General features: G+C 38.0%; 1 protein-coding gene across 2 annotated transcripts in view; it reads left to right on the top strand.

Annotated features, from left to right (window-relative positions):
- APH1A (aph-1 homolog A, gamma-secretase subunit) overlaps positions 1–26,997 on the top strand; it is a 543,117-nt gene that overhangs the window by 77,516 nt on the left and 438,604 nt on the right. For both annotated transcript variants that reach the window (XM_044079916.1, XM_044079915.1), the window contains exon 2: positions 20,876–21,046. In XM_044079916.1, the coding sequence (XP_043935851.1) occupies positions 20,876–21,046 (171 nt within the window). The remainder of the gene's footprint in view (positions 1–20,875; positions 21,047–26,997) is intronic.

The raw sequence follows: 26,997 nt of genomic DNA, 5'->3' as shown, positions 1-26,997 counted from the left end.
GTATTCACATACAGCATTAAGCAAAAAGCACAAAAGCCTAATCCTGTTTAGTAATTGTAATAAGATGTCACAATTGTGCATACATGTCATTAATAATCTGTTTGCAAGTAAATACTGTGAGTACAGTCAATACATGGGCCATAATATGCAGTTCAATTATGCAGGTCCCTTTACAAAAAGGAAGGGTACAAATAACTACTAGTAACAGTAAACGTCTTTTCAAAATTGGTAAAAGCAATTCCTGTTACAACTTTGACAGTATAGGCAACAGCAAAATAAATAAGCAAATGTGTAAGAGCAAAGTGTCACAGTCTGCATAACAGCCAAAGGGCAAGCATACATTCAATTCTCATAGCATAAAACAAACAATACTGCAATAAAATGATGTATACTACAGGGGAAAGGGCATGTTTTCAATTTTACACTAACTGTGTAAACAGTACTGCAAAAGATATGCAATTAGCAGGCTTCAGTTTAATGCTAGGTTTAAAAATTGGACTGAGTGTACATTGCAGCCATGTATATACAAATACAAAAATCTGTACAGGCAAGTGTATTCTATACAGTCTATAGTAAATGGTTATCTATGTAAACAGAGTAACAAGTCATAGCTTGACATTTGTGACGTGTTTTTTTTTTTTTTTCAAAAAACAAGACTGCAATTCCTTTGCAATAAAATTCTCAAGCATTGTCAATAATTTGCAGTATAAAACATCACTGTATAGAGTCATATTCAGATTCATCCAGTTCTAATAGTAATGGTTATCATTGTGTTGACAATATTAAACTTTGTTAACTTGCTGTATCAAAAGAAAACTAAAGGTTATGTTTCACAAATTAATAGCAATATAGTTAATGTTAACAGTTTTAGATTTAAAATAAAACAGAGGGAATGTATACAGTAGTAGATATGTTTAAATATGTATAAATGCATATGCACATCTATTTGCTAGTTAGATGCATATACGCATCTGTTGCTATAGTATATGTAGAAATAATATAGTTAGTTATGTATTTCTGTTTGGTAGCACACATATATTCTGGTACAGCTTGAGACGAGCTGAATGTTGTGTCTGGAACATGTTTCAAGGATTATAGATAAAAATGCAGCTGTGAGACAAGGCAGCATTCAACAGAGACATCTGCATTTCATTTGCATCATTCTGAACATCAAAACAGAGGGAATTACAATATTTCATGAATGCTACGCAAACTAGAACATAAGACAATTTCAGTTGTAAAAAGCATACAGCATGTACATTTAAAAAAATAACATTTAACACAAATATAACAGCATGGTTAGCTAAACAAGGTCAGGCATACATAAAAATAGAGAAACAATCAAAGACTGACATAAACATTTCAATAAACAGCTCTATTTCTATTACTTGCTGTATATTACCCCCTGAAAATGTAACAGTTCTGACAAGGGAAGACATCATGCAAAAATGTCACAGTGTGTAGACAATAACACAAAAATAAGAATAAACTTAACAGAGGAAGAAAAGGGTATGATAACACAGTAATACAAGAAAAAGGACCATGAGTTAAAATACTTACCATTCTGGGTAACAAACCAGTACTTCATGCAGATCAAGTGGTAGAAGCACCATCCACTTGTACTATGACAGGACAACAATACCAAAAGACAATATTGCACTTCAATATTACATTTCCAAGTTTTAAAGATACCAAATGCAGTTTTAAAAGACCTTGGTATGAAAACTAGTAAAACAAGATATCTCACAGATTATACATTTACAAGCACAAGAAAATCCTACTATTTAGTAAGCTATTGCAAGTTTTTTGATAGACAAATTACAATTTAGTATAAATGGACAATATTGCCTTCAAAATTCAAATTGTTTCAAAATGTTTATTAAAGTGGCAACACAGTTTGTATGTGTAGTTTCAAATAATCCAGTGTTTATAGAAAAAAACAAAAGCGTACACTACGCATAATTGGTGGGGCATATTTAAAGAATGGTCATCATCTGGGACCAAATTGCTAAATTGGTTAATATATCCTGTGTTAATAGTTTTAAAAGTCATAATAGTAATAATAATAACAGCTTACAATAGTTTATATGCTGCAAGTTACAAAGAGTTGCAATAACTTAATAAGTTATGATTATAAATATGAGCAAAGTGGTAAATGCTGTAAATAGCAATGCTGATGAAACAAATGCAGTCTTTTCTTTAAGTGAAGTTTAGTCCATTCCTCAAACAAATTTAAAAAAACGGGGAACTGAAAGAATACACTGTTCTATTTAGTATATACTGTCTTTTCAAACTACAGCTAGCATGATTATTAGCTTGAATAAAAGCTGCAAAAATGGTATGAAATGTAAAGGGTTAATTTAGAAATAGTGTAAAATGCTGAAAAATAAGTAGTAGTAAATGTGCTGGCATAGCATAGTTAAGATTTTGGCATCCATTGAGAAACAAAGTCTGTAAAAATAACTACGTAGATGGCAGCTGCAAGGACATCCACGAAGTAAAACTTAAACATCAGCAAAGTAAAGGAATGTAACATCAAGTTTCAGATAATGCTGGAACACCACGTTTCAGATAATGCAAGACTGAGTTTCCATGGATCATCAAACTACAAAGAACCAAGGACAAGGAAACAAAGGAAAACCGTTATACAGAGAAAGAACTGTATTACATCAGACTTTGAGAAAAATACCAGACCTTCTGGTATAAATGTAACTGTGAATAAACAGACTTTGGGAATTTGCTATAGAGAGCTGACCGCATATGTGTTGCGTGCTTGTAGAGCCAAAAGTCAAATGTAACAGAAATGTCGTACTAACTAAAGCAGTTTGCCTCCGTGTATTTAGTGTACTTAGTACAATCCAGTATATAAAAGTAGCTGTTCATGCTAAGAGTTAATGTACTGTGATGTGTATGCAGGTAAATGCAACTAACAGAAAGACGTGCATAGAATTCAGAATTCTTCAAAAACCACTTTGATTACAGTTTATTAACTTTGGCATTATTTTTGTCAATCTGTTGTCTTAATTGATATGAAGAACTTATAAATGTGGTGCAGTATTGAGAGTGGTCTGTAGGAGGTGGCATTACCCACGTTTTTCCCCTTCTTTTAAGATGATAGTCATTGATGCCCATTTCCAGGAATCCAGAATCTGTTTTTCTTCAAACACTCTAATGTAAGCATGGGCTGTATTATTTAACAATATATCTCCACACTTTCTTCAAATTTCTATCCGTTACCAGTCAGCACCTAGAGATTTTCCAGAAGCCTGCTTGCCCATAAAGCCTGTTTTTTCTTATTCTGTAATTGGTTTCAACAAAGCTTCAGCCTCTTCCCCAAAATTTTTGTTAATTATAAATCTTTAAAAACTCCTCCAATCTGTGAACCCAGTCCTCCCCATCTCTTGCCTACTATAAACCATCTGATAAAAACTTTCACTTTTACCTGTACGTGTTTGTCCTATTATTTTCATCCCTTATTTTATTTATTCCCCTTTCCACTCTCTAATACTTCAGTTTATGTGCTAACAGTTGATGTGAAGTTGTCCTATTTCGCCTCCATTCTTTACTGATGGGTTCAGAACCGATCCTCTGTGCCAACTCAGCCATTTACTAAAGCCCGAGGTCTTCAGCTAGCTTGTGGCTCACTCCTTGTCCCATGATGCTGCAGGGCATTCCCCAGATCTCGTTTGCCGCTGAGACGGCTCGAGCATCTGATTCTAGCTCTGGCTAAGTCAAACTATTTTTTTTCTTCATTTATAGCTTAAATAATGTTTAGATTGTGACGTATTTTGTATCATTATAGTAGTTTGGTAGTTCCCTTCCTCTAAGTGTCTTTAAAACGCTTGTTTCCTTAGTAAAATAGTGTTTGTTGTTACTATTTGGCCAAGTGTGTTAGGCCTCAATTTCCCTATCCCTTTTATTGATGAGTGTGCTTTATACATTTAGATATATACCTTTTCGTAGTTTAGTAACAGAGTAGTGTAAAAGTTTTGATAGTTAATAAGGTTTTACCTATTGTCAGCCTGTGGTTTAGGTTTGTGTGGTGTGTGTTATTACATTTTGAACCTGTTTTAGTTGGAGGGCTTTTCCTTTAATATTGCTAGCATTGTGTTTTTACAAAAGTGATATTTTTCAGCAAAGTCTACGATTGTTTGGTGTGAATCCATAACTTTTTTTTTCCTTTTTAGTCTTTTTTTTCCTTAAAAGAGCTATTTAGCCCATTTAAATTAGAGGCCTTGTTTCTTTCTGCGTGTGTATTTTTTTGGATTATAGAGACACTAATCTCTAAAATGTCGACGCAGCCTAAAGATTCCAAAGTTCTGGGGTTTAAAAGGTGCCACAAGTGTTCACAGAAAATGCCTATTATGGACGTTCACACTGATTGTGTCTATTGTTTGGGGGCCCTGCATTTACAGGAGTCTTGCTCAATGTGCCATTCATTCAGTTTGAGAGTCGTTCATGAATGAAGGAATAAGTTTATTCTTAAGGGGCTACTTAAGTCTTCCTTTTCTGAAGCTCTGGAACAGGGTCAAAGCCCTTCAAAAAAAATCATTGTCTCCCTCTTAGAAATCAGACAAGGGCTCGAAAAGACCATCACCTGCATCTTCCAATGGATTGGAGCCATTGAATAAAGTCTCTAAAGTATCTGAGCCAGTTGAACTTGTCAGACCTTCCACCTTGGTTCCGTCGGTGTTGGGACCGATGGTGTTGCAAGTTAGGAGCTGGTCACCACCTTGGAGCTGGTTTCTCCTATACTTAGGTCACCAATTCTCCAGTCTGCAGCATCACCAACTTCACCCTGTCGTTCTTCCAGGAGTCTATTAGACTATGATAATGGACAGTCTCATGCAGAAACTATTGAGGGCGCTGGCCAAAATTTTGTCGGAACCGAGCTGATTGGGTTCAGAACTGACCAGACCAATCCCTTCAACGTTGATTTCTCCTCCGACCCAGACTGTGGCCTCAAAGCCAGAATGTGTGGAACCGACCGAGAAGGATCCATCGAGGTCAAGACCTACATCGGCATCTTCAGCTCCGACTGCTCTGATTACCTTGGTGCCATCTGAGGGGTTTAGGGGCCAACACTCTCTGTTTGGGTCCTGGGGGGGGGGGTCCGTCGGGTCAAGTTTTTATTGGTTCTGAACTTTCCTCTCAGGGCCTCTGCCCAGGTGAGCCTTTTCCTGTGGTGCCGGATGGATCTTCTGGCTCCTCAGAGCCGGAGGTTTCCTTGGGTCACGGGAGGGAGGCTTTTGTGGCTATGAGGAGAGCCTTGTCCCCACTGGCATCCTCTCTGTCAGTTCCTCCTATTCCTCCCCCTAAGGCACAACCCATCCCGCAGCAGTTAGACACCCAAAGACTTGGGAAGCCTCAGAGGGTGAACACCTCTCTTCGGGAACCTCTCCGGAAGCCCCATCCGAAGGGGCACCCTGAAAGAGACTATGTAAGAAGAAATATTTGGACTCCCCGGAGGAGTTGATCACATCAGACACTGACCTAAATGAATCAAAAGGGTCCCACGGTCGCTGTCTGAAGCTGTCTCCTTTGCAGACATCTTGGGATTCCTTAAACAGAGAGGCGTCTGGAAGGCCATTATCCCTCCTGATGAGGAGTCTGTTTACCTGGAACCTTTTGGGTCTCGACCTTCTGCATTTTGGGTGTCTCCACCTTTCGATGAGCTCATGGAATTAGTTTATCGAAAGTGTGAGAGTCTCCAGACACAGTGGAACCTGTCCCTAGAAGGCCAGATAAATTTATAACATCCCCAGAAGACAAGAATTTTATGACCAACGGTGTTCCCGTAGATGCTATGGTGGTGTTGGTGTTGGTGGTGGTGGCAGTCACCAAAAAGAAATTATCAGAAACATCTGTCCATCCCCCGAACAAGGATTCGCGTATGATGGACAGATACAGTAAGCACATGTTCTCTTCAGCAACCTTTACAGTACGCTCCCTGAATTACCTCGCTCACTTCGCCAAGTTACAGAGAGATCTCCTACAGGAGCTTGGAGATACCCTACAGGGTACTGTAGCTGCAGGAGTGTCAGATAAAGTATCTTCCCAGCTCTCCACCCTTAATTCAGTAGTTAACTCGTCTATGAGGCTCATCTCCTATGCAGCCAATGGAGTAAGTAGGTCAGCGGGTTCAGGAATTGCCCTTAGGAGACATTCTTGGATGCGCTTGTGTTAATTTGCGGAACCGTTCAAGTCATCCTTCATTACCACCCCCTTTACTAGTTTGTCACTTTTTGGGCTTAAATTCAAAGAAACACTGACCAGGTGTGAACAGGAAGGAAAGACTCTCTCTGCTGTGGGAGTCCGTTTTTCCACTCCTGCAAGACCCTATCCCACGGGCGAAGGGTAGGAAAAATGTGCCCCAGAGAGCCTTTCAAGACATGTGGTGAACCTTCCACCAGGGGCAGAGGAGGAGGGTATAATGGAAGATGTCGGCCACGCAGCGGGGGGGCGCAAAATCAGGGCGAATGAGAATCATTCTTCATCACACCCTTTCAGTGTTTCTGAAAGGAGGCCCATCTGTCCCCCTCTGGAGCAGTCGGGGGTTACATATCTTTGTACCCAGATGCCTGGCTAAAAATAACAAGTGAGTACAAAGGACATAGCCAGAGGTTACTGTATACCCTTTTCCATCCCACCCCCACTAATGAAAAGGATTCCGGATGTTCCACCCAGTCACAGGAAGCAAGCAACCATAGAAATTCAAAGTTGCTAGAAAACAGTCATCCAGCCGGTCCCCACAGACCAGATAGAATCCGGAACTTACTCAAGGTTCTTTTTAGTTCCAAAGAAAACGGGACTGGAGACCCATACTGGATCTCAGCAATTTAAGCAAATCTGTAAAAAAGACAAAGTTCCGGATGGTTACACTGCATTCGATACTCCCCTTTCTGGGGAAAGACAATTGGATGTGCTCTATAGACCTCCAGGATGCGTACTGCCACATAAAAATGGACAGGCCATCCAGGAGTCCTCTGTGCTTTCAGCTGGGAGCCAGTCGTTTCCAGTTCATAGCCGTGCCATTTGGTCTCACAACAGCCCCCAGAGTGTTCAAATGTATAGCAGTGTTTATGGCTCACCTGAGACATTCAGGATTCTGGGTGTTTCCATATCTAGACAACTGGCTCCTAACCGCCACCACCAAGCATCTACTTTTACAAGCAAGATACACCATTTTGAATACTTTGCTCAATTAGGAATAACGATAAACTACAAAAAAATCTGCCTTATTGCCATCTCAGCATATCGCTTTTATAGGCGCAGAATTAGCCAACATGACAATGACAGTGAAACTTCTGCCCGACAGATTGCCAAACCTACGAGCACAGGTTCGAGACCTCCTCTCAAAAAAAAAAAAAGGTTCAGGCAAGAACAATTCTCAGGGTATTGGGTACAATGGCGGTAACAATCACTGTGATCCCCCTAGCTCAGATACACATGAGGATCTTGCAGTGGCTCCTATTCACACAATGGTCCATACAAGAACTTCGTATGTCATGCCAGATAATCCTAACAGAATCTTGCAAAAGGGACCTTCATTGGTGGCTACATTCAGAACAAATAATCTTAGGTTGTCCTTAAATTCTCTCATCCCCTCTGGCCACAGTGATCACAGATGCCTCCCAGATGGGGGGGGATATTATCAGGGGAATGACAGCCCAAGACATGTGGCAGGATCACGAGGCCCATTTGCATATCAATGCCCTAGAGATGAGAGCGGTGCTTCTAGCATTGCAGGCATTTCAACACTCTCTTCCACTGGGAATAACTGCAGTCCAGACAGACAATATGTTGTTGGTTTGGTACGTAAAAACAAACAAGGAGGAACCAAATCTTATCCCTTTTGTCGAGAGGCTCTGAGTATGGCAGTGGGTGACATCCTCCCAGCGTTTTCTGATAGCAGCACGCATCCTGGGGAAATCCAATATGATAGCAGACAAACTCAGAAGGGTAGTTCTAATGCCTCATGAGTGGTCCCTGAAACAAGAAGTGGTGAAAATGATTTTCCAAAAATGGGGCTGGCATTGCTGTGATCTTTTTGCCACATCCATGAATACAAAATGAAGCAGCTACTTTGTCCTAATCCCCCCTCCGGGGAAATTCCCAAGGGATGTACCTGTACACGATTGGTCCCTGAGTCTCCTCTACGCCTTCCCTCCCTTTCCATTGATACCCAAAGTTCTTCAGAAACCAGTATGTTGGGAAGGACATTAATCCTGATAGCCCCGTACTGGCCTCGACAGATCTGGTTCCCCTTCCTACAGCCTCCTCTTCGGGATGAGCCTTGGATTGTGGACCCAGTTCCAGATCTCCCGATCCATTCATCGGGAACTCTTTATCCATCCCTTCAGACCCTCAAGTTGACAGCTTGGCTGCTCCGAGTCCAAACATAGCCACGCTACAAAACCTTTAATCTGCAACACAACACATCCTGATTTCTTCTCACAAGACGTCTATCAGAAGATTGTACCTCAGCAAATGGAAAAGATTTTCATTCTGGGCACTACAGAGTCACACTGATCCTAATTCAGCGCCTATATCTTCCATCCTAGAGTTCTTGACGAAACTGTTTAATGAGGGGGCAGCTGCAGCTACTGTTCGAGTGCAACTAGCAGCAATCTCAAATTTTCACTTTGGGAATGAAGGTCCAAATATGTCCCATAGACTATTGAAGGCTTTTCTGAGAGGCCCTAATCTTTTAAGACCACCCATCAGGCCTCTGCTACCACCATGGAACCTAAACCTGGTACTATCAAGATTAATTCTTCCTCCCTTTGAGCAGTCAGCATTATGTGCTTTAAAGTTCTTAACATGGAAGACCATTTTTCTACTGGCAATTACATCAGCTAGAAGAGTTGTTTTGGATTTACAAGCCTTATCTATAAAACTACCATATTTGTTGTTCCACAATGACAAGGTGTCACTCAGAACAAACCCAGCCTTTCTACCAAAAGTATGTTTAGATTCTAATTTCAGAAAGTCTATAGATTTGTCAGCTTTCTTTCCCAAGTATGACAGTAAGGCAGAATGTATGCTTTTTCAACTTGACATTCATAGAACGTTGCTTTTCTATCTACACAGGACAAAAGAATTCAGAAAAACTGACCAACTATTTGTATCCTTTTTCAGAATGCAAAAAAGGCATGCCTGTAGCAAAAACTACTCTATCAAGGTGGCTGTCGGACTGCATTTTCTACACATATAACTCAGTAAATAAACAGCTACCAGACAAGGTAAAAGCTCATTCTACTAGAGCTGTTTCTACCTCCTCTGCATTTCATGCTAAACTACCAATAGATACCATTTGTGCAGCAGCTACCTGGGCGAGACCTCATACCTTTATCACTCATTACAAAGTAGATTTGGCCTCTAGGGACAGGGGCTGCTTTGGGTCCACTGTTCTGAAGAATACACTTCCATCAGTTACCCAAGAAAAATGGTGCTAGGGACACTGTCCCATCAGTAAAGAACAAAGGCAAGATACGGCAACTTCACATAATGAAGTTATGTACCTACCAATAATGTTCCATATGAGTTGTCTATCTCGCCTTCATTCTTACATCCCACCCTCCAAACCCCCGTCCTCTGCCTCCTGGAGGAATGAGAGGTCACAATTTGGTACCTAATAGTTTTTGACCTTTTTCTCTTAGCTTACCAGTTTACAATAATTCCTTTTTTCATTATGCAAGTATATTTGATTACATACTAGCTTTTTCTGTATCAGCAAACAAGATCTGGGGAATGCCCTACAGCATGATGGGATAGGGAATGAGCCACTAGCTAGCTAGCTAGCTGAAGACCTCAAGCTTTAGTAAATGGCCCCATTAGTAAAGAATGAAGGTGAGAAGGACAACTCACATGGAACGTTATGGTAGGTACATAACTTTTTTTTCAAAGTAGTATTTTACTCGCATAATTCTGTCAAGTGATCTTCTACCTTCCTGTCCATATCTCAGATCACATGGCTTTTTCCCTTTGTAAGTCTTTTGTGTTTTTTTTATTTTCTGTATGTTCCAGTACTTTACTTCCTTAGCAAGCACCCTCCTCCTTTTCTGTATGCCCATCCTTTTTGTTTTATATACAGGTCAGGCATATTGCTATCCGCTAGAGAAGTGGGCCATGGTTAATAAAGAGTTGAAGTAGTTTATCTAGGGGGAAGAGGGCAAGAATGAAGTGGGATTGGTTGTTTCTCCCTGTAGAACAAGGTGGTTTAGGAGTAATTGGTTTGAAGGGATACTTTAGAGCCATTTATAGTTGCATGGTTAAGGCTTATGTACATAACACAACCAGAAATTTACAAATACAATTGGAAAAGAATGATGATGAAATGGGTGGGGGTCATGAAGTAGGGAAAGAATAGGATGCTGGGTACAAACCTTTAAGGGGAATAACAACAATCATGCAGAATATTATACATTTAAAATAGCATAAAGTATTCTAAAAAATTAAGCCAATGCAGGAATAGAGAAAGGAGATTTTAATCTGTAGGGATGACTGCAAGTCAGGGCGTATGAAGTAGGCAAGAAGGAGCTGGAAAGTACTAGAAACATTGAAAAGGAACCAAGGTATTGGGAATAAATAACTGGTGAGAAAGGTAATAGAGTGGGAGGAGGCCAAGCAGGCATTTGGACTGCAGGTTACAGACTGCCTTTCCTGCCAGAAATGAATAAGAGTGTAAGCAAAGAGAAAGGGATAGAGGAATGTCAGCTGAAAGATCACCTTTGAGTTTTTAGTCAAGTCTAAAAAAACAACTGCTGTTAAAAAAAGGGTACTTGGTAGGGCATATAAAATAATGCAAGATAGCAATAATAATCAATTGGAAGAGATTGGAAAAGATTGGGAAGAGAAACTGGAAAGGCAGGATACAAAGAAACAGTAGGAGGACATTATGGCTGACGTGTGTGTCGAGAAGTGCAGAATGTTTAGGATTTTGCTTGGAGGTATTTGTTTAGGTATAGATGTGAAAGGCATGAAAATAATGAAAAAAATACTTGGTTGTTTTTTTGTTCTTGTGTACCCATGTCATTGTTCAAAATAAGTGAATTTAATAAAGGTGGTTACAAATGAATTAGACAACTGCAGTTGCAGATAATTGCTGAGGTACATGTGTAATACAATATTTGCTAGACATTTTGAAGAGATTGAGTAATGTGCAGAGTAGGGTTAATCATTCTGAGTTTGTAGCAGGGGATGGGTCATCGTGTAGATTCATTAGTTCATGTTCTTTGATTTGTTTGATCTCGTCTCCATTTCTTTTCTAGTTTATTTATATGATGACCTTCTGTTTTACTAATTAAGATGTACCCCTAAAATTATTTAAAAGATGCTCACTGTATTTCAGGCTTTTTAGCAGTTGTAACTTGATCATTATTATTTATAAAATGTCATAGAAAATTGTTTTACTATATCTTCTGTCCCACTATATTTGTATTCAGCTATTTTTTTTTTTGTGGCTTTTTATAAAAAACATTGTGCATTAAGTTCAAACATGAGTATTTTGATAATAACATGAGAGAATTAACTCATCCATCTTAGTGGTATTAATGAAAAATGCAAAACCTTGCATGAACAAGACTTCTGTAAATTAAAAAAAATAATTTGTATATAAATACATAAAATTCTTTGCAGGGCCATCTGGTTTATGGGGAGACATATTTAATGGCATTGGCAGGCTTGGTGTTATTGGAAATAAGTTGTGCTTTGTAGTTTTTTAGAACAATATTCTAAAAACCTGTGCTTAGAATTTGCTATTCAAATATTGTCATGACTTAAAAAACAAGTTTTAAAAGAAAGGTACCTCACTGACACAGGGTACATAAATGAATACTAACAAGCAGGGAATTATTTGAGCCATTTTTTTATTTTTCATTTTTCATTGCTTTGCCATGGATTAACAAATTAACACAATAAGTAAAGAAGGAGGAAAGATGAGAAAACAGTGAAAGTTGCCCATCACTCCGTGTAATTAGCCTAAGAAGACCTGTTACCCATGTCCCTTATAGACAGAAGTAGCTTATAAATGCCTGGCCCTCAAAGTCCTGTTTGAATACAGGACATCATTATTCTTTCAGGAGCTTGACTAGGCTTAGAAAGGGCCCCAGGTCATTAGACTTGTAACAGTCTATGAATCATAGGTATTATAGGTGTATTATTTCGAATGGTCACAATGTCCTTCATTCAAGCAAAAGTGAGCAAATCTGGGACCTAGCACATAGATCAGAATAACAGTTCATTGTCTGTAAACTTTCCATCCAGTCCTTGAGTGCCTTCAATCCAAAAATGTATTCCCTCTATACCTTCCTCTAACAACTAGCCCACTCTTTTACCTCTTCCTTCTCAAGGTACTGTTCAGCAGTCAATTTTCTAGTGCCATTCGTGGCTTTGTTATTCCTCATGTTGTCTGACCTCTGGCTTCACCCTATACATTATTCACCCTATACATTATTTACTTCCACTAAGTAGAAAGTCTGATTAATCTGTTTCCTTTGTCATGAGGGCATCCATTTATCCTTAATGTCCTTTTTTTCTGTAATTATTTATACTCTTCCGTAACATCCCAAAAAAAAGGAAGCCAATCTGGTGGTCCCCTGCCATAAAAAAACTTTACAACAAAAGGAAGAAACTGTTGCATAAAAGAGGAAAATCCCAGGATGCAAAAAACTCCCTTGCCAGCCTCAGTAAGAAACTGAGATCCCTCATAAAATCCTCCAAAGCTAGTTACGAAAATAAAATTGCCAAAGATTTCAAAGACAACCACATGGCATTCTATAACTATGTCAAGAATCTAAATGACAATGCTCAGATCTGCTCTGAGCTAAAACAGAACGGCATTAAATATACTGATCCCAAGGATGTTGCCAATATCCTGGCAGATCGATTCAGTGCCAACTTCACCCCCTCTCACCTCCTAAACGGCCCATATCAATACCGGAAGATTGCCAAATTCTGGTAATAACGGCCACACAGGTAAAAAAAACTCACTCTCCAAAGCTAAGAATACAACATCCATGGGACCAGATGACATCCCGGGCTGTGTACTACATGAACTACAATATGAACTGGCACCTCACCTAAGTGTCATGTTTAATCATAGCCTCACCTCATGTTTCGTGCCCACAGTTATCCCACTCTACAAGGGGGGATCCACCTTGGATCCCGCAAAGTACCATCCCATCAGTCTGACGAGCCTTATCTGCAAGGCCATGGAGCGTATTATCAAACACTGGACCTCACCCAGTTTGGGTTCGTGAAGGGCCGATCTTGTCTCCTGAACCTGATTGACTTCTTCGAATCAGTCTCCAGAGCCATGGACAATGGTAAGGTGGTCCACACAGCCTATCTAGACCTCACCAAGGCCTATGACACCATCCCCCACTCTGGAATCATAGATAAACTTACTAAGCTGGGCATTAATCCCTACATCACCCAATGGGTTGCCACCTGGCTTACTGACAGAAACCACACTGTAAAAGTAGCCGACTCCAAATCCAGCTCCAGACAAGTGACAAGTGGAGTACTTCAGGGTTCAGTCCTGGGATCGCTCTTGTTTGGCAGCTACTTCTCTGAAGTACAGGCCAACACTAAGGGACTCTGGCTAACAGACTAAGATGACTGCAAACTGGGAGCCATTATTGAATCCCGAAATGATGTGGATACTCTACAAAAGGGCCTTACAGAAACAGATGCTTGGTGCCAGAGCCATGGGCTCAAGCTCAATGCCAAGAAATGTATAATTATCCCCTTCAGGGAAAAAACAGGTAGTACACTAAACACCGAAAGTGTGATGAGACTTAGGACACAGGTGGACAGTGGTCTCACCTTCGATAACCACATTGCCACAACAGTCAGGAAATCCTTCTATGTGGCACACCTAATCACTAAGAGCTTTTTATCCAGGTAAAAAGGAGGTCATTGTCCCACTGTACTCATTCCTCATTAGACCCATTATAGAATACAGTGCCCCATTTGGTATGTACCTCTCAAGATATGTGCAACAACTGGAAAGGCCACAGAAATACCTCACTAAAAGAATCGCAGGCCTAAAGCAGATGCCCTATGCTGACTGCCTTAAAAAACTCCAGCTATACTCTCACATATCATCTACTCAGAGGCGATCTCTGCTTAACATACAAGGCCATGTCAAACCCAGAGCTGTTGGACATGCTTCACTTAAAGAAATCCCAATCCCTCAGAGCCACATGCTCCAGGGATCTAAACCTTGTCATCACAATAAACAAAACATGCTGTAGGGATAGGTTCCTGACCCAGAGACTCCCCAGACTCTGGAATAGACTGCCCATACATGTCAAGCAGAGTGCCTCTTTGGCCCTCTTTAGGAACCCTGACGATTGGATGGGAGAAAGGAAATTCACCCTGGGGATAACGTCAGTCGCCCTGCTAGACAGGGGTCCAGGGAAGTAAATAGTGTGGGAAGAAATAGCCAGGGAATTGTTATGGCTAGGCTTGTATAGGCCCTAGGGCTGATAGCCTAGTACCAAACTATGAACCCTCCAGTGGTGTATCATTGTGGACTGACTATTTCACCTATAGGTGACACATCTCTTTACCTTTAAAACTAACACTGGGTAGAACTTTAAACTCTCAGGAGTGACTGACAGTTGAAGTGCTCTGTCTGTCAAGGTTTAAGATCTTTATATAACAAACATTTTGTTTTTATTGTAATATCTTTACAAGTACTTGCAGAGACGGAAGTTATGAAGCCACATGCCAAACTTGTCCAGCAGATGGCAGAAATTCCTTGCTATATCTAACAAGTCCTGTGCTGGTATTGCCAAAAGTTTTTGAATCATATCTTCAGCATACAGTTTTGCCCTCTTGAGTCACTTTTAGTTTTACATAATCCTGATGATGTTTGGGAAATACTTGCCAAAACTGAGGTTGCAGTGTCAGATAATTCCTTGCTTCTGAGCTCTGTGAGGCTTCCTGCGATTGTTTACAAAAAGCTGTGGAAGTGTAATAATTTGGTACATACATTTTTCACGGTTTTTGACTCCTTTTTCTGCTACATGTATGGCTATTTTCCAATATCTCTGTCTACTTCTGCATTCACCACTGTTCCCATCTCTAGCCTCTGTGTTGCAGCACTCTTATTTTTGGCAGTAATTTCACATGCTGATGATATATTAGGATATATATCCCCAACATCTTATTTGGCTTGCAAATCTGAAATCTCCTCTAATGACTCACTTTATCTGTAACTTCAGGCATTATGCAAATCTCTTCTTCTCAGTCAACACCACCTTCCATACTTTCATCTACATTATACTTATTTTATAGGGTAGTTTGGGAACTTGTGTTTTAAAAAATTGTCTTATTAGAATCTTGTCTTTTAACACTGTCATCCCATACCATTTTTTAACTCTCATTCTATACATTTGTGTTCTATTGGGATGGATTATTGAGTAATGTTTTAATGTATTGCTTTTAATTTGTGTCTGTGACTCAGGCTATGAGTGAAGGGGACCCGCACACACCAACCCCTCTTATCTGGTTAACAAATGAAATTTAAGTGTGGTTAATGACCGTAGAATCATTGAAGTGATAACTTTGCTTTAGTAACACTATATGCGCTGTGTTCCTTGAAATGTAACATGATGTTCCACAGTAATGTCTACATCATTTGTGGAAGTGGCACACAATGAAGGACAGAGCTATTCTTTAGATGCCTTCTGGTGCAAAATCTTTTATCTTCCATTTACTCTTACTTGTATTTAAGTAATTTGATCTTAAGCCTTTTTAAGACATAGCAGGGGCTGCAAGGGCAAAACTGTTGTATTTATGCTTGTGTATGTACACACCCCATATTTTTACAGCATGTTTGAATGGCAAATGAAAGAGTAGCTTTGGATTAAATAAAATATTAAACAGTAATGCACAATTGATGTTTCACCAAGTGTTCTCCGTTGTACAGGATCCAGTAAAGGCAGTCCCACGAACCGTTGATGGATAATAACAGTAATAAAGGTAAATCTCCGTCAGAAAAACTATTCAGTCCACAACCAAGCAATAATTAGTGTAATTTATTAAAATACAATGCGAAATAGATTTAGCACTTTCATTTCCAATACAGGAAACTTCATCAGAATGAATAGCATTGTTCTACTTGCATATTTATATTGTTCTGTACTAATTAAATGCAATTCAATTTGTTGCAATTAACACATTTCAATTAAAACATTCAAATCACTGTGGTTGAAAATAAAGCTACAGTACACCATATATAAACAAGACAAGACATGAAATATGTGCAAAGAATAATTTCTGTGTATAAGTATATAAATATATATATAAAAAAGATGTATATAGAGAGGCACATAACTATCTAAGAATATAGGAATATGCATATGTTGTCATACATCTTTGAAACCTGTGTATTTTTAAAATTTTATATTAAAAAAAAAAAAAACTTTTGGAAAGAAAACATGTAAGCTGAACATCAAAATTAAACTATAATATATGTATATGTGTATGTATAATATATGTATAACCAGTCTCTTCAGCTAGACCTCATAATACAGTGATCCCTAATATATGCCCCTCATTTCATAATATGAAACAAATATATTGTATTATGTATATATATATATATATATATATATATATATATATATATATATATATGTGTGTGTATATATATATATATATATATATATATATATGTGTGTGTGTATATATATATATATATATATATATATATATGTGTGTGTATATGTATATTTTCTATAGAAAATAATAATAGTGATATTGTAATAAAATTGATTTTAAAGTTAATTTTGAATTATGTAATAAGGATATGATAAAATTGTGATATGATAAAATTGTAATAGTAGTGAAATTGACATTGATATTGGCACTGATAACTAGAAATTTTGTATAAGTTTTGCATGTGAGTTCTGTATGTTATGCATTAAATTATCGTATCTGCTTAATGAATTATTAATTCTTGTTCATAACTTTTCTTTTGTTGATTTTAACTTTGTTAGCCCTTAACCTTAGGGCAGGTAAAAGTGACACATAATCATTCATTCCTGGGGGTGTATTGGAATCCAGTCGCAATTGCCATATCAGTTCTCTGTAACTTAACTGGTTTTCCCAGTCTCCCCCTCTACTATCCCTAGGTAACATTTCCAAAATCCAAAATTTAAAATTAGCTTCCCTACATGACAATGTGTGTCTATAAAGTGCATTTGTTTCCTTTTTCCTGTTGACATCATACATATGCTCATATATTCTTTGTCTTAAATGTCTTTCTGTCTTCCCTACGTAATAAGCCCAACAATGGGTACAGTAAACTAAATATACTATCCCTCTTGTATAACAAGTATAATGTTGTTTGCTCTTAAAGCATAATGGAATAGTAGGTATTGATAGTTCACTTGTATTCGCTATAAATGTGCATTGGGAGCATCTTCCACACCGGAAAGTTCCTTTTTTCTTATTCATTTCATCAATCTCCTGTCTAGTTTTCTCGAAAATATTTTTGAGGTTAGGACCCCTTCTGAGACTATAACATAAGTGCCTATTAAATATATCTAACCTATTAGGCATACTCTTAAAGATGTCCCATGTCCTATTTACAGCTCTTCTTATTAAGTTGGTGTTAGAACTATATGTCATAACAAAAAAGTATATTATACATATACATATATTATAGTTTAATTTTGATGTTGTTCAGTTTATGTTTTCTTTCCAAAAGTTTTTTTTTTATATATGTATAAAATTTTGAAATACACAGGTTTCAAAGATGTATGACAACATATGCATATTCTTATATTCTTAGATAGTTATGTGTCTCTCTCTATATACATCTTTTTTATATATATTTATATATATATTTATATACTTATACATAGAAATTATTCTTTGCACATATTTCATGTCTTGTCTTGTTTTTATATGGTGTACTGTAGCTTTATTTTCAACCAAAGTGATTTGAATGTATTAATTGAAATGTGTTAATTGCAACAAATTAAATTGCATATAATTAGTACAGAACAATGTAAATATGCAAGTAGAACAATGCTATTCATTCTGATGAAGTTTCCTGTATTGGAAATGAAAGCGCTAAATCTATTTTGCATTGTATTTTAATAAATTACACTAATTATTACTTGGTTGTGGACTGAATAGTTTTTCTGACGGAGATTTACCTTTATTACTATTATGGATCCTGTACAACGGAGAACACTTGGTGTTACTAGTTTTTTCGTTTTTTCTCCATTTTCCATTTTCTGTGTGTTTAACAATTGATATTTCAACTAGAAGAGTGTAGCAGATAGTTCTTGGCAATCAGCTGTTTAACAGACGAGTGCATCATAACTGTGTTGACCATATAAAAAAAGGTTTTTAGAGGGCTACTCCCCCACCCTCCATCCCCCTGAGGTTGAGTTAATTTGTAGCCAGCAGAGGGTAGTGTAGCCCCTAGAGATATTTTATTGTGTGTGTGTATATATATATATATATATATATATATATATATATACACATGTATGTGTGTGTGTGTGTGTATATATATATATATATATATATATATATATATAAAATAGAACTTCAAAAATGGACAAAACAGCAAAGGAGCCTCTAATAAGCTTTCGTCTTTTATTAGTATCAAAGACTTCTTCAAACAATGAAAAATGTGAAAACCTCATATAACAAAAAGCTACTAGTGGGTGGTCTTAACATATATAATAACCAGTAATCAACAGACATGTAAAAAATGAAAGGCAATCAAAGAATGGTGACCGTGCCAACAATGCCCTAATGAGTAATGTAGGCTGTCAATCAGTAAAATTAGCATAAAGAGTCAGTATGAAATGAAAACTCTAACGAAACCACCTAAGTGCACACTTGATATTTATGTTTTCATTGATGCCCGGAGGTGCATCTGCACAGAGTCTCAACTGCCAAAGTAGTTCTTTATACTCTAATAGTGTATTAACATCACCAAAGAAGTTATTGACATATTTTGCTCTCTCAGGATGTTTTGGCTAACACATGTCCCATTTCTACTTCTATTTCTGCTCCGGTCCCCGTTAATTCCTTCTACAGCTTCAGCCATATCTTTGACACAGGATAATATGCAAAATTGGACTATTGCTTTTCCTATCCCTATTTGTTTGGATTCCACTAACATAAGGAATGTCATTCTATCCAATTGGGAGATTCTCACTAATAGTCAAGAAGTTGCAAGTAGACTTGGTGAAACTCACTCATTTTTATACAAGAGATCCAGGACGCTCAGAGTTTCTTTTGAGAATAGAGACTCTCCTTTCCTTATTGACTTTTCACCTTCTGGAGAGCTTTCTAAAGGAATGTTTCCCTGTGGCAACTGTGTCACTTGCCCTCACATTGTTAAAGGACCTTTGTTTAAATTCAAACACAACAATTATAACATCACTTTTCAAAATCATTTTGACTGTAAGACTAGTAATGTGGTTTATGCTACAGTCTGTGATTCTTGTCCTGCTTTTTATGTGGGTAAAACCACTAGGAAACTGTCCTCTAGGATCAGAGAACATTTAGCTGCTGTTAGAAACAGAGACCCGAGAAATGCTTTAGCTAAGCACAGTTGGACATGTCAGGGTTTTATTAGTTTTAAATTTTTGTTTTACAACATGTCAATAACTTTTTTGGTGATGTTAATACACTATTAGAGTATAAAGAACTACTTTGGCAGTTGAGACTCAGTGCAGATGCACCTCCGGGCATCAATGAAAACATAAATATCAAGTGTGCACTTAGGTGGTTTCGTTAGTTTTCCTTTCATACTGACTCTTTATGCTAATTTTACTGATTGACAGCCTACATTACTCATTATGTCATTGTTGGCACGGTCACCATTCTTTGATTGCCTTTCATTTTTTACATGTCTGTTGATCACTGGTTATTATATATATTAAGACCACCCACTAGTAGCTTTTTGTTATATATATGAGGTTTTCACATTTTTTCATTGTCTGAAGAAGTCTTTGATACTAATAAAAGACGAAAGCTTATTACAGGCTCCTTTGCCGTTTTGTGTTTTTGAAGTTCTATTGTATATGTTCTTTGATTCTTCAATAGTGTTCCGACAGTTTTATTGTGTTATTTGTGGGAGTCCTAGCCTCTCAGTCTTGCAAAATACTTGGAAATATGTTTTATGTCCTTTTTTTAGTGTTAAGTTGTACTTGTGCTTGTTTGAGATAAAGAAGTGCAATTCTCAGAAATTTTACTGTATATTGTTTTCAATTTGAAAAGTCAGCTGTAACTTGTATTCGGTCAAGTGTTAATCTTCCATTTGTAGTTCATGGATTTAATAAGGAGTTGTATATTAACATATAGACAGTTCATAGTTTCCAGTGAATTAACAGGATTTTGAGGTGCTGGGAGAAAGTTAGATTACTCAGATAAACACCTATGTAGGCAAAAGGAGAACATGCAGACTCCGCGTAGTATCCCAATGTCAGAATCAAACCAAACACTAACCATTGTATCACCCATTGGCCTATATTAATAATACTAATTTAGTTAATTTCTCATTAATGCACAGGTAGCAGGAAATGGAGAGAAGAACTGTGAATAAAAAATTATGGTGATAACTGTAAGATTCAACTGCTTCTTTTTATTAGCAAATGTAGCTGTAAAAAATGGACTGAGCAGATAATTGATTTGTGCTGCTGAAATTATGTATTGTACCTCAACAGTAACAGTAAAATTCTTGACAGTCATTTTGTTTATCTTGGTTAGTTTTATGAGTAATATTGAAATATTCATTGACTGAGGAAACATCCTCAAGTAATGCTGACAATGATATCATTTGAACAAAAGCAGGTAATGTATTTTTCCTCCCTGTATTTTCTTTCAGTGCATTTTTCTGGCTGGTGTCTCTCCTGCTGTCATCTCTGATTTGGTTTGTATCAGTCCATTTGAGTAACCAAGAGAATGCCAGTCTTCAGTATGGGCTCTTGATATTTGGAGCAGCTGTGTCTGTATTGCTACAAGAGGCATTTCGGTTTGCATACTACAGACTGCTGAAGTAAGACAATCTTTCCACATAAGAGTTCGATAAAATTGGTCTATGTTATTTAGCAGACTTGATGAATGTGCATCTCATGAGTTAAAATTGTATTATCTAAATAGCTCATCTGATCTAGAGAGGATTATTTTAAACCAGTTTCAAGACCAGAGAGGAAGTGAAATATAGAAGTCAAAGATTTATGTGGATTTGAACAGATTCATTGGCACATATTATTGTGTTCCTGACGTAAGGCATGTGATCAAAGTTTGAGAAGTGGACCCAGAATATGAAGAGTTCATTGAAAGGAGTAGAACTGAGAATTTGGCAAGTCAGGTCCCTTTCTTTGGGGGGGGGGGCGTATTGCTCCCTGCAGATGGGAAGATGGGACGAGAAAGTTAGCCTCTGGTGCATGCATTGTATGATTAGCCTGCAAACATTGAGGGTATGGATACACCAGTGGGCAGTGTGTACAGTTGCCGCACATTGGAAACGCAGGAACAGCTCAAAGTCCAGAAGCAAAAAGAAGAAAAAAATCCATGTCAACTGTAGATGGTGGTTCTCTGGCACTTATTTTAGACTTCCACAACTCTGGCAAGTCTGTTTACTGGGAAGTTAATTTCTGCCCTTTGTAGGAATGTGCTGTAGATGGTGGTTGTCTGGCACTTATTTTAGACTTCCACAACTCTGGCAAATCTGTTTACTGGGAAGTTAATTTCTGCCCTTTGTAGGAATGTGCTGTCTCCAAATGGTGATGTGGGGTCCTGCTTCAGGTTGGACCAGGTAAAGAATGGGTCAGTAGTGCACCAAGGGGAGCTAGATAAACCACCAGACAGAAAAAGGTCATGTACAGCTTACATCATCCATTTTGGTGGTAAGGATCTTGGTTGTCTGACTCTGTCCTGATGTGTGTGAAGTGTGAAATTAAAAAAAAAAACCTTATTGGGAGATCACAAAACCATCATCAGAAATTCTTTTAGGAAACAATGGCAACAGCTTTATTGGAAATTAACAGGCCAAAGTATCATGCACGTGCACTTTCATTCAGAAGTATTATGAGGAATTGCATGTGGCAAGTCCTTGGCCAACTGCCTATGCACATGGTTATTTAAAAAAAAATAAATAAATATATGGGGTCCCCTTCGAAACATCTAAAACCCATAACATTGAAACCAGAACATCTAAAACCCATAACATCTAAAATGTGCATCAGAACTTCGAACACTACAAATCACATGAAAATAAGATCCCCTCCACATATGACTCCGAAGTACCAAACACACTTTTTTTTTACTAAATTTCTGCAGGGGGGCTTGATGCAGTGGGTTTAGGAAATTAAATTTTTCCCACTATAGTGCGATCTTGGAGTTGGTATATTTAATTTATGGGGGCATAGGGGGTGCAGGGGGGCTTGCCTCCCTGCAGAAACATAGTAAAAAGTGTGTTTGGTAGTTTGGTGTCATTATATGTGGAGAGGCTGTTATTTGCATGCGATTTGTAGTGTTCGATGTTCCGATACACATTTTCGATGTCATGAAATTCGATGTTATGGGTTTTAGATGTTCTGGTCTCAATGTTATGAAATTAGATGTTATGGTTTTATGGGTTTTAGATGTTTTCAAGTAGACCCATATATATATATATATATATGAGAAAAATAATGCCCTTCCGCGTGGAACTGCCAAAAAATTGAAAAGTAAACTTCTGGTGAAGGAGGCCCAGCGACAAAGTTGTTAAAAATCTAGTCCATCAACAGGCACGATAGGTGTGATCCTGTAAGTAATCCAAAGGAAACAGCAGCAGCATAAAGTATCATTCAACAGCTAATTCAGCAACAAACAAAATCAGCGTGGTCATGAAGTAGGTCCAAAGTTCACAAACACAGGATTCATGAAATGTGAAGCCAAAGGAGGTCAAAACCAGTAAAAAAAAAAAAGCAAATGAGTGACCCTTGATAATATTACCAAAAATAGTAGGGTTATGCATGCTCGTTCTGTGTAAGAATGCTGGGGTGTAGCAAGGTTTGCGATATACCTTAGTAGACAGTCTACCTTCCTTTTTGTATATTGTAGTATCTAAGTAGTCGACACTGTTCAATGAGTAGTTCAATGTAAACTTCAGAAAACATTCCTCTTTGTTGATGTTTCCTACAAGTGTTATGAGTTCTTCCTGTGAACCTTTCCATAGAAAAAACAGGTCATCTACAAACCTTCGATAGAATGTTATGTTGGGCTGGTTAAGTATATGGGTAAGTTCCCATGTGACCATCACTAAGTTCGCATAGCTGTTTGCACAGCTTGTGCCCATCGCTACACCTTTTTCTGTCTATAATATTTGCCATCATAGAAAGACATTGTTTTCAGTGTGAGTTCCAAGAGTAAGCATAGAAAATCAATTTTCTGAGGATCATAATTCACCAGTTCACCTAGTAGTGATTTCAGACAGTCAATGCCTTCATGATTCGGTATACAAGTGAATAAAGAAACTACATCCATCGTGACTAAATAGATGTCATTCATGTCTGGTTTGTGATGTGAATACTGAAACAAGTCGACCAAGAACTGTTCTGTATCTTTCAAAATGTAAGTGTAATTACTCAGAACTTTTTTGAGTTCATGTTCTAAGTAAACAGATAAGGGTTCAGTTGACCAACCTGAACCTGATACCATCTGTCCTGCTGACAAAGGAGGCCCGGTAGTAGTTATGGACTCCAGTTATTACAACATCAGAATGACAGAAATGCTAACTAGTGAAGCATATGAAACCATTCCAAAGGACACTGTGGATGAAATACAGAATATCAATAACAACCTAATTGACTGTAGAGACCTCAACATAATATCCGAGGAATTGCTGAATTTCTTCACAGTAAGGAGTCATCTAGTACCTGTTATCCATGGATTACCTAAGGTGCACAAAAATCCAGTTGCCCCTGATTTAAGGCCCATTGTATCAGGTTCAGGTTGGTCAACTGAACCCTTATCTGTTTACTTAGAACATGAACTCAAAAAAGTTCTGAGTAATTACACTTACATTTTGAAAGATACAGAACAGTTCTTGGTCGACTTGTTTCAGTATTCACATCACAAACCAGACATGAATGACATTTATTTAGTCACGATGGATGTAGTTTCTTTATTCACTTGTATACCGAATCATGAAGGCATTGACTGTCTGAAATCACTACTAGGTGAACTGGTGAATTATGATCCTCAGAAAATTGATTTTCTATGCTTACTTTTGGAACTCACACTCGAAAACAATGTCTTTCTCTATGATGGCAAATATTATAGACAGAAAAAAGGTGTAGCGATGGGCACAAGCTGTGCAAACAGCTATGCGAACTTAGTGATGGTCACATGGGAACTTACCCATATACTTAACCAGCCCAACATAACATTCTATCGAAGGTTTGTAGATGACCTGTTTTTTCTATGGAAAGGTTCACAGGAAGAACTCATAACACTTGTAGGAAACATCAACAAAGAGGAATGTTTTCTGAAGTTTACATTGAACTACTCATTGAACAGTGTTGACTACTTAGATACTACAATATACAAAAAGGAAGGTAGACTGTCTACTAAGGTATATCGCAAACCTTGCTACACCCCAGCATTCTTACACAGAACGAGCATGCATAACCCTACTATTTTTGGTAATATTATCAAGGGTCACTCATTTAATAAACTCATTTGCTTTTTTTTACTGGTTTTGACCTCCTTTGGCTTCATATTTCATGAATCATGTGTTTGTGAACTTTGGACCTACTTCATGACCACGCTGATTTTGTTTGTTGTTGGATTAGCTGTTGAATGATACTTTATGCTGCTGCTGTTTCCTTTGGATTACTTACAGGACCACGCCTATCATGCCTGTTGATGGACTAGATTTTTAACAACTTTGTCGCTGGGCCTCCTTCACCAGAAGTTTTCTGTGAGTACTTTTCAATTTTGAATTTTGGCAGTTCCACGCGGAAGGGCATTATTTTTCTCATTTTTGACTTTTTGGGCACCACTGTTTCTGTTTTTATATATATATATATATATATATATATATACACACACACACACACACACACACACACACACACACACACAAATCCATACATATATACATCCATAAGGGAAAGAAAAATATTGTCTGTCTTTATTTATTTTTATTTTACATTTGTTTACTGGGGAGGTCCGACTGGACAGAGCTGTCTGTTTTCAGCGGAGGCCCGGGGAGAAAAGCTCCAGAACAATTGTTAGCATACTATAATTAAGATATTTACATGGGCATTGTGGTTTATACATTCAGTTATAAAAAAATATAGCAGATAATAACATATGATTGCATAAGATATTTACATAAGCATAGTGGTTTAGACATGCAATTAAAAGTAGAGCAGGTAGTAACATATGAATATTGTTTATACAGTATGTTTAGTAGAGATAATCTTGAAGATTACTGAAGGTAAGACAAGAAAGGAAAAACTAAAAAGGAGGAGAATATAGACACTTGGCTTTTAAATAATCCTATACAGTACCATCAAGGTTTTCTTTGGCACAAAAGCATGGCCTTTTAAGCTCTTTCATCAGCAGACTGCGTACAAAGATGCCAGCCTCTCCCAAGCCCAGATTACAGAGCTAAGTTTGCTCCACCAAAATCACATCAGGCTTTGACTGGGTCATTGTACTCCATGTCTCCTGGGTCTTCAAGCAAGCTGAACAAACAAATGAAAGTAAAGCTCCAGCAGGTAAAGATGTGTCTGGTCAGAAAAGTGCAAACAAAACTCCAAAAACAATCTTTTGCAGAGTTATACTTCTTCAGTGTTTTTTTAATCTGAAGAGGCACTTTTGTGAAAGCTTGTTAAAAGTTTTCCTGTGCTGATTTGAGACAGTCTTTTTGGAACCTTCACGCAAGCTCCTGCTTATCCTCCACTTGAGGAGCTAATGTCCTGTTGCTTGCTTGCAAGATAATACAGAGAGATTCCTGATAATTAGTGTAGGAAATCCCCAGTCACAGGACACATTTAAAGGCTCATACACATTTTTGAAACCAACCCAAGACTGTATCTTTACAGATTGGGGGAGGGGGTGCTTTTCTAGCCATGTTCGGTGATTTTCTGCTGTTGGAGCACTTGTGGTCAACTTAATTCCATGTACAAGCAAACCCATTATGGCTTCTCTGCCCTTGGTCACTAAGTGACTGGGATTCAACTTTTCGAGTATATTTCCCCAATTTTCAGTGCCTCAGTTGTTGCTTCCCTTAGCGAATCACTGCCAGCAGTTTGTTTCTAGCAATGATGTCGAATAATTTTGACTTTTTACTTTTCACCACAGTTGTACGACTGTGAAGCTAGTTTAATTAGGTAAGAGGGTGTCAGCCAAATCTTAAATAGGTTTGTCCAGTTTTAGCTTTTTTTTTTTTTTTTTTTGCGCTGTCTTTTACTGACCAGCAAACAGCAAGGACAATCAGCCCAGTCATTCCTTATCACCAAAACGAGAGTCAGCTGAGCAAGGTCATTATTATGATAGTCATTGGGGGTCGTTTAAGTTTTTGCTGCTGTTTTGTGGCCCTAACCCTTGCACATTCTCTGTGAAGCACATTGAGTGATAAGCGATGATCTGACTGTGGGGGACAACGTTTTACTTCCGCAAGGGCCATTCCCTTCAAGCAACCTCAGAACATGAGTGGTGAGTTCTTTTGTCTCTCCTCAAGAAATTGTACATCCCACAATGCCTTTGAGTGTGTGCAACCCTCCCCACCCCTCTGGGAGAGGTGAGAGAGTACATCCCTTCAATTCTGTCCCTCCCTGACTGGCTGCTCCAGAGCTGGGGCCATTACTTGAACCTAGGGTGCCTGAGTCACAATTAGGGCTCCATCCCTATGCACCATGGAGCCAAGCTGTACTGATTTTAAAATGAAGAGATTTAATTTTCTTTAAATTCCCTCTGAAATCTTAAAAGTTTTAAATGTGAATTTCTCTG

This window comes from Protopterus annectens, chromosome 8.part0, assembly GCF_019279795.1.
Source record: "Protopterus annectens isolate FY-2018-M chromosome 8.part0, PAN1.0, whole genome shotgun sequence".
Classification (NCBI taxonomy): Eukaryota; Metazoa; Chordata; order Ceratodontiformes; family Protopteridae; genus Protopterus; species Protopterus annectens.
The sequence above is the reverse complement of the archived record's forward strand: the minus strand, read 5'-3'. Positions and strand labels throughout refer to the sequence as shown.